At 31.6% G+C, this 8,804-nt stretch overlaps 1 protein-coding gene across 3 annotated transcripts in view; it reads right to left on the bottom strand.

Annotated features, from left to right (window-relative positions):
- LOC139529072 (lactase/phlorizin hydrolase-like) overlaps positions 1-8,804 on the bottom strand; it is a 112,986-nt gene that overhangs the window by 7,216 nt on the left and 96,966 nt on the right. For all 3 annotated transcript variants that reach the window (XM_071325320.1, XM_071325322.1, XM_071325321.1), the window contains 6 exons: positions 8,364-8,714; positions 6,364-6,491; positions 5,792-6,052; positions 4,576-4,759; positions 2,995-3,237; positions 331-460 (listed from right to left, as the gene is read on the bottom strand). In XM_071325320.1, the coding sequence (XP_071181421.1) occupies positions 331-460; positions 2,995-3,237; positions 4,576-4,759; positions 5,792-6,052; positions 6,364-6,491; positions 8,364-8,714 (1,297 nt within the window). The remainder of the gene's footprint in view (positions 1-330; positions 461-2,994; positions 3,238-4,575; positions 4,760-5,791; positions 6,053-6,363; positions 6,492-8,363; positions 8,715-8,804) is intronic.

Raw genomic sequence — 8,804 nt, 5'->3', positions numbered from 1 at the left:
GGTCATGATTTTTACCATATGTTATTCTTATAAATAACAGCAAGTAGCTATAGCTAGCCTAAGATATATGGCACAAAAAATGATGATATAATAAATCTCCCCGAAAATAATTGTCTCCCCTTTGGATATTTTGAAAGTTGACACCTGCTGGTTAAGAGAAAATCTCCAAAATGGCAAACCACCAAACTTCTGCAAGCATCTCAGTCTATTATATATCAAATTTGAGACTTAAATTCACATATATTGAGACATAGCATATTTCTAATATTCATTAAATATGTATTCAAAAGTTAACTGTATGAGAATGTTTTTTGGAACAATTAACCTTACCCAAGCCATGAGGGATCCTTGATAGAATTGATGTCTGGATCATAATTATAATCTACTTCATAACTGGGTTTGTCTTTCATCCACACAAGATTTGCACTGTAGCAATTCAGACCAAAGAAATCAGAGGTGCCTGAAACAAAACTTAACAAATAAACAACAGAATATAATTGATAAAATTATTAAACTTTCTCAAGAATGCACCAATTGTTGTTTCAACTCACCACTGCCAAGCTGCTGACTGGACATATAGTCATTAAGTTCCATAATACTGGAGAAATGTGTAATGAACAATTTAAAGTTCATTTAAATACCATATTGAAAAATAAATGGAGAATGCATCCCCATGGACACAGATGATGCCACCGCTTGAATACAACATTATAAAGGGACATGACTCAAGAAATATATCAATTTTCCATTATAAAGGGGCAGTAATTACTCTAGAAAGGTTAGAGTCACACTACCAAAATTCAAACTTGATCTTTATTTTGTGGTAATAAGCATTGTGTAACTCAAGTTAGAGAAGGGAAACTTCTAAATATTTAGCAATTTTCCTATTTGTAAAGGGGCATAACTCTAGAACTGTTAATGTGACGCCACTGAAACTCGATCTTGAACTGTGTTTTGTGCTAATAAGCATCATGTATAAGTTTCATAACATTTCGTTGAGTCCAACTCAAGTTAGAGAACGGAAACCAATTTTGGGCCGTATGTACGTAGACGGACAACGGTAAATATTAATGCCCCCTCCACTACGGCAAGGGTATAGAAATCAGATTTGGTAAAAAGAAAGCATGATTATAACAGATCAGAAGTGTTCATATATTTATATTTAACATATTCTGATAATGCAAATGTTGATATTTAAATATCAATACTTGAGCATTTAAGTTATGTAAATATTCTAAGTGAATGCACCATGACACTTATAGGTACAGGGCAAAACATATAGCTCCTCCCATTTCAGGTCTTATACTTCCTTGGCTTTAAAATGTTTGGGGTTTGGCATTCCTGATAAAAGTCAATTCATTTCATTTTGTTTCTAGTGATGCAAATATTTGTTGGACAAATGGAAGGATGGATGGTTGTGGCAAATGCAATGTGGTATAATAATATAATTACTGTCAAATATATTTGCATGTATCTATTATTGTAATTGTAAACAATGAACATAACTATTGTAATCTTATAGTAATCTTAATGATTTGGGGAATTGCCAAATACACAATGATAAATACATCCCGTAAATTTCCATCTTATTTTATCTTTTACCCTTCTTATTTATGAGGTTGTCTGGCAAACTAGAAATCTTACACTTAAAATTTTTGAAGTCTATACCTACTATGTCAACAACCAATTAACTTTCATGTGTAAATTAAGATTGACAATCTTTTTACCAATCACATTATAAATAGTTGTAGCCTTACTGGACGCAATTACGACTGGACACAATTACGAACGAATTTAATGTTTGCCCCCTGATATTATATTTATGCATGATAATTAATAAATGTTTCTATTAATTAAAAACCCACTACATAAATTGTGTTTTCATGAAAAAAAGTTCATGTTCACTTGGTTAATGTTGCAGACAATGAAAATTTTCATTTCGTAAATGTCAAAATAAAGACTCCCTCTCTTGGAAAATACATAAACAAAGCACACAAGTTAACGCAAATTGCCTTCTTTTGTCATTATATAGATAGAAAAATATCTCCTGAAATCTGTTCATATGTGTGATGTCCTTTATCTTGCCCAAATAATCCAAAAATGAACGTTTTCTCAGACTCTGGTGACCCTTAGCATTGTCAGAAGAAAATAGTATTTTTATTGAAAAGTCCGGAGAACTCCGAAAGTAAAGGTTAAATATAAATTAAAATCATAGTTTCACTAACTTAAAGGAGAATTCAGTGCTTCTTAGACGAAAGAACTTGCATAAAAACAAAAAAAATCCGAAATATTTCCTTTTCAAAGAAAATTTTTTGTCACTAATTTCGTCTGCAACTACTGCTGAAGAATTTGAAGTAAAATACCATATTACACTTCTTATTTTCTTAGGAAATGTGTTTAAGATAAGATTAATGTATGTTTCATAAATCTAGATCATTGTCATTGATTTCTTCTGCCAGATGTATAAATAAAGTGCCGTTCGTAATTGTGTCCATATTGGGCTTGCTGGACCCATAAAAGCAGGTCATGAAAATCTTACTAAAGTATCCCAACGTAAATAGAAATTTATGTGTGTTATGATTCAAAATGAAAAGCCTTCATACATCTTTAATTCTCTGGTACAAACAATTCAAGAAAAGCATTCTAAAAAGAAAAAAAATAATTAAAGATCCAAAATCGTTCATAATTGTGTCCAGTGAGGCTATTCAATTTTTGAACTTTTATATTATGAAAGCTTTCAAATGTAAACAGGAATTCAGCACTTCAAGATAAAAGTTTTATCTTTGATAATCAGGACAGCTCAATAAATCATGCTGTAGGATTGAAACATGAGTATAGGTGGGGAAAATTATGGACCTCTATTTTTTCTATTTAAGAAGACTAGTTGGAGATTTAATTTAATTTAATGACTAAACATGTCAAGCAATTAAAGAAGTGTCTGCATACTAAAATTTTATGAATAAATATAGGAATTCCAACATTATTTTGTGTTACCTTTTATATATCTTTTTTCAGAATCACTGAATGCTGGCAGACGACTAGAACTGTAATTTAGATGAATACTCTTATTAGCAATCTTGACCTTCATGACCTCTGGATAGTCCCCATTCACATAAACTGGATTTGCATACTGCCCTAACCAAAACTGGTTCCCTAGCTCTGAAGCTTTCAGGTCATCTGGATTATTTTTGTCCCTTGGTTCATGCCAATCAAAGTTCAAGGTTATTCCAATTTTACCTGATAATAACAGAATATAATGAAATTAACAAATATTAAAGATATCCTTTCACAGCTTTCAAAACTACACAACAATTGTATTTGTCATATCATGCTTAGAAAATAGGGAATAAACGCATAAAATTGTTGCATAACAAAAGTCACAAAAAGTTTGACTCCTTTGCCACTATATCTGTTAAGAACAAGTAATAAAATTTTATATAAATCTCATTAGATTTATTATAATTCAATAGATTATTTCATCTAAAAATGATTCTCTTAACTAAGGTCCATCAATTTGTTCCGTTAATATCTCTTTGTTGTTTTCTATTTGTTTGATTATTTGTTATGGGACACCCTGTTTAGGTGTAATACCACCAAATCATGGTACGTCACATCCGGTTGCATACGAAAGTAGGTCTAAAAAAATATTCCCTTGAATTTGACGGTTGTAGGTAATTAATCCTACATTTTATTGCAGTAAAAACATTTCTGTGTCATAAAAATGTGTCTTGGGTATTTCAAAGCACCATTATTTTTTATTTGGGATTTCTATAGAAAATTTTGTAATCTTGAGGTTACATGGTGACTAAACCTTGTACACAGATAAAATAAGGGGAGACATTTGATTGGTTAACTTACAATGATGGTTATTTTCTTATATGCAATGAAATGTTATGTGAATTTTTTTCTATAGTACTGGACAGGATAAAACTTTACTCATTCATGCCAAGTATTTCTTTATTTGAAACAAAGATAAATTCTGCACATTTTTTTGAAAAGTGCAAATTTAACAAAGACTAATAGGGGAAAATGAATGGCGGTATTACACCTAATAGAATTTTCCTTGGAGTTCATTATTTTTTTATGTTTTTTTTTTAAATGTGTTTCAAAAACATAATATTCTGCATGGTAAAACAAGACCAGTGTTAACAAACAATAAGTTTTACATGTCATTCTTGCTGTTATTTAGATAAATTGATTTACCTAGAATTTAAAAAAGGAAACTGATTTATGACCACAATAAAAACATAGCGAATTCAATATTTGAATCAGAATTTGAACTTGAAAAGTATTATTTTCCTTTCAAATTGTCTAGTACTTCAACTTCAACACATCAGGGTATTGAGCTTTTTTTTTTCTTTAAAAATACTGTGTTGAAGACTGTACTTTGACCTATAATGGTTTACTTTTACAAATTCAGCAACTCGTCAGAAATAGAAAAGCTTTGGACAAACAGGAATATTTGGGACTGACAAAATACCAAGAATTGTCTGATTTTTCAACAAAACCCAGTTTGACAAAACAAGGTTCTTCTAAAATACAATTAAAGCTTAAGATATAATTCATTTCAGGTACCTTTCTGAAGAGGTCTGAATTCCTCATCATAGATATGGTAAGCTCTGGCATGAGCCTTGATGAGATTATGAGATGCCTGATACATATTTGTTCCTGGTCCTTTTAAACCTGGTGCCATTAGTGCTTCACCATAACCTTGTGTAGCTACAACACGAGGCTCATTTATCGTAATCCAGAATTTCACCTGAAAAATTAAGGAATGCTTTCAAAATCTTCAAAAATGGAAAAATCTGTATATTTTTTTCTTAAAAATATCAATAATCAGTATTTTTTGTGTTCCTGAACATATATATACCTAAAAATTTTAAAATAATGAATTTGCCCTTAACACAAATATATTTTCTGCAAAATATAAGTATAAGGCAGTATTTCTAGGGATAAAAGCTCATGTGCTTAGCACAATCAGAACTTCAAAATGCACAACTAAATAAGGTTAATGCTAGTCATCTGTCCTATTCACTAGTTTAATGTATGAAATTTTGAGACAGAAAACTATTTCCATGTAAACAATATCAATACTGGACCCATCATCAAGCTCTTCACCAAATAATAAATCATTCACTAAAAAAGATAGATGAAAATTGTATAATGATCAGTCTTGTAAAATTTATAAATTATTTAAAAAAGAAAAGCTGATGAAAAAAATGCTTACACTCATCAAGCTGCAGGCTGCAGACCAAATATAAAATCATTCTCTATCATAGAAGCATATAAAAGCTTGACAAAAATTCTCCTTGAACAGGGAGTGTTCTAAAAATTTCAATTTATTTGCAAACAGGAATTGGCTGCACAGTATATGTAAAAATTGCTAACATAGTACAATTAGTATAACAAGCTAAAATCAAATATAAAATCTTGCCCTCCATAGAAGCTAAGAAAAACTTGACAAAAGTTTTGAACCCAAGAAAGACAGAGTGGAGTGGTTATTAAACATGCTTTTGTCTTTGACAAGCAGGTAATTATATAAAGACTTTATTTGGAAAAGCAAAAAAAGGTTTAAACTTTTTATTAAAGAAAATGTCATGTTTTTTTTTGAATTTATTACCATTTCCTCCTGTGCAGATTGATTGCATATGGCATATGAATTAATTTTCTGTTGTTAAAGTTGGAACATATTAAAACTCTAGCATTGAAAATAAGAGATTCTACATATACTTCTTGATTTGTAGTGCAAATATTTCAGGTTACATTTCCTCCATTTTGTAGATCCACCTACCCTATCTCCAAATTCTCTAAAGCAGACCCTAACATATTCTCCAAACAAGTCCTGCATACTGTCACTAAGCCAGCCTGTATACTTGTCCTGTAAAGCCTGTGGCAGGTCCCAGTGATATAATGTCACCATTGGGATGATTCCTGCTTCCAAAAGACCATCTATTAAGTTGTTGTAGTACTGAATACCAAGTTTGTTTATTGTTTTGGTGGTGCCATCTGGTAAAATTCTGGGCCAAGAGATTGAGAATCTGTAATGGGTGAGCTAAAATTGGAATGTAACATTGATTATTATAATAGAGATTTGAATCCATTGATATTACTATGTCAATACCAATATATTTTTTTCAGAGATTTAAAGAAGAAAAGACTGACACATATTCATGAAATAGTTTCAGAATTGGCTTTTCTTTGATGTTTTATCTACATACATTGTGTTCCTAAACACTGATATTTATTTTGTAATATTCAAAATCATAATTAGGTATAAACAAATATTAAATTTTAAGTTCCAATATCTGAGAAAAAAAAATGCCTTTATCAATCAATGTTTGTGTTCAATAAAAGTTTACAAACCTTCATATCTTTCATTAACTTGATATCTTCATGATATTTATGATAGCTATCACAAGCTATATCTCCTGTATCATTGTTGTCTATTTTACCATTGTGTGAAAAAGTATCCCATATACCTAGTCCTTTACCTGAAATAAAGCATATGTCATTATTTGCTATTGTGTGAGTGCACGAAATAATAAAAGGTAGTACATCTTTTACCGTATAGAGGGTTATTTTTGCGGTGTGTAAATTTTCACTTATTTTCGTCAATAGAACAAAATCGCCAAAATAATTTCCACCAATTTAAAAGTGCACATGCAAAGGTATTGACAAAAACATTGGATCCTCTAAAATAATAAACGCCAAATTATTTCGTATATATACCTTATTCAATGAAAATTGCAAAATTAAACACCCGCGAAAATAACCCACTATATGGTATTTGTCACTGTTACATTGGCAAACAGTCAACATTATGTAGGAAAGAACCTAACATGGCATTGAACTACAGCTGTCAGTAACTGCAAGTTCTTAATGTCTTTTTGTTGTCAGGATGTACAAGTGCCAGTGAACCTCCACTTTGTGTTTTTGTTAGATGTATTTCTGTCTGTATTCATCTGTGATCTGATGGGTTGAGCCTTTTTCAACTTATTATTATAGTTTGCTTAAACGACAGTTTCCGATATTTAAAGTAAATATTATCTTTGACGGCATTCCACTTGTCACACTGGGCCATGATCTGTAAATCAATTTCATGCAGATAATTCTCAAACTGGTTTATAGGAAACAACTACAATAAAATTGAGAATGGAAATGGGGAATGTGTCAATGAGACAACAACCCGACCATAGAACAGACAACAGTAGAAGGTCACCAACAGGTCTTCAATGCAGTGAGAAATTCCTGCACCCAGAAGTGTCCTTAAGCTGGCCCCTATACAAATATATATACTAGTTCAGTGATAATGAACACCATACTAAACTCCAAATTGTACACAAGAAACTAAAATTAAAAATAATACAAGACTAACAAAGGCCAGAGGCTCCTGACTTGGGACAGGCCCAAAAATGTGGCGGGGTTAAGCATGTTTATGAGATCTCAACCCTCCCTCTATGCCTCTAGCCAATGTAGAAAAGTAAACGCATAACAATATGCACATTAACATTCAGTTCAAGAGAAGTCTGAGTCTGATGTCAGAAGATATATTCATCTGAGTCTGATGTCAGAAGATATATTCAAACAAACTTGATTTTGTTTGAATACATCCTTCCACATAAGGAAAAAGAACACACAAAGTTTCCATCATGTTTAGCCAGGCCTAGTCTTTTTATTATAAAAATTTACCAGGGATGATAAAGATAACTAGAGGCTCTAAAGAGCCTGTGTCGCTCACCTTGGTCTATGTGAATATTAAACAAAGGACACAGATGGATTCATGACAAAATTGTGTTTTGGTGATGGTGATGTGTTTGTAGATCTTAATTTACTGAACATTCTTGCTGCTTACAATTATCTCAGTCTATAACAAACTTGGCCAAGTAGTTACAGTGGATAGAGTTAGTAAAAATTTACAAATTTTATGAAAATTGTTAAAAATTGACTATAAAGGGCAATAACTCCTTAGAGGGTCAATTGACCATTTTTGTCCTGTTGACTTATTTTTAGGTCTTACTTTACTGTACATTATTGCTGTTTATAGGTTATCTCTATCTATAATATATTCAAGAAAATAACCAAAAACGGCAAAATTTCTTTAAAATTACCAATTCAGGGGCAGCAACCTAACAACAGGTTGTTCGATTCATCTAAAAATTTCAGGGACGATAGATCTTGACATGATAAACATTTTTACTTTGTCAGATTTGCTCTTATTGCTTTGGTTGCAGAGATATGAGCCAAAATCTACATTTTACCCTTATGTTCTATTTTGGGCCAGGTGAGCTAAAAAGACAATTAAGGTACAATGTCCACCTTTATGTCATAAAAAGGCTTAAACTTGAACTTAATAGTAAAACTACCATCTAAATTCCAAGCTCCTTCCACTTGGTAAGAAGCTGTGGCTGAACTCCAGGCGAAACCCTTCGGGAAAGTTCCATAATAGAAATCATCCATCATTGGTAGACTGTTAGGGTCTCTTGGACGTGAAATTGTAGTATATGGAGGTCTATCATCAGGTTTGAAAAAGCCATTATCTGTTATCAAATCTCTAAAAAATCTAGCAGATGCTTTTGGTATTCTTGGTCTCTCTGGGTCACTGAAGTTGACATAATGAAGTCCAAATCTTTCTGAATAACCTTCCTTCCATTCCAAGTTATCCATCAAGGACCAAGCAGTATACCCTCTAACATCAACATCATCCAATCTTATTGCTAAAATAAAGATATGAAAAATATTTCTTCAAATATTCTGCTGTCAACAGATACAGTTCAAAGGACTGTTTTTGTTATGATTGCTATGAA

This window comes from Mytilus edulis, chromosome 6 (assembly GCF_963676685.1).
Source record: "Mytilus edulis chromosome 6, xbMytEdul2.2, whole genome shotgun sequence".
NCBI lineage: Eukaryota > Metazoa > Mollusca > Bivalvia > Mytilida > Mytilidae > Mytilus > Mytilus edulis.
This window is presented reverse-complemented; position numbering and strand designations above follow the sequence as displayed.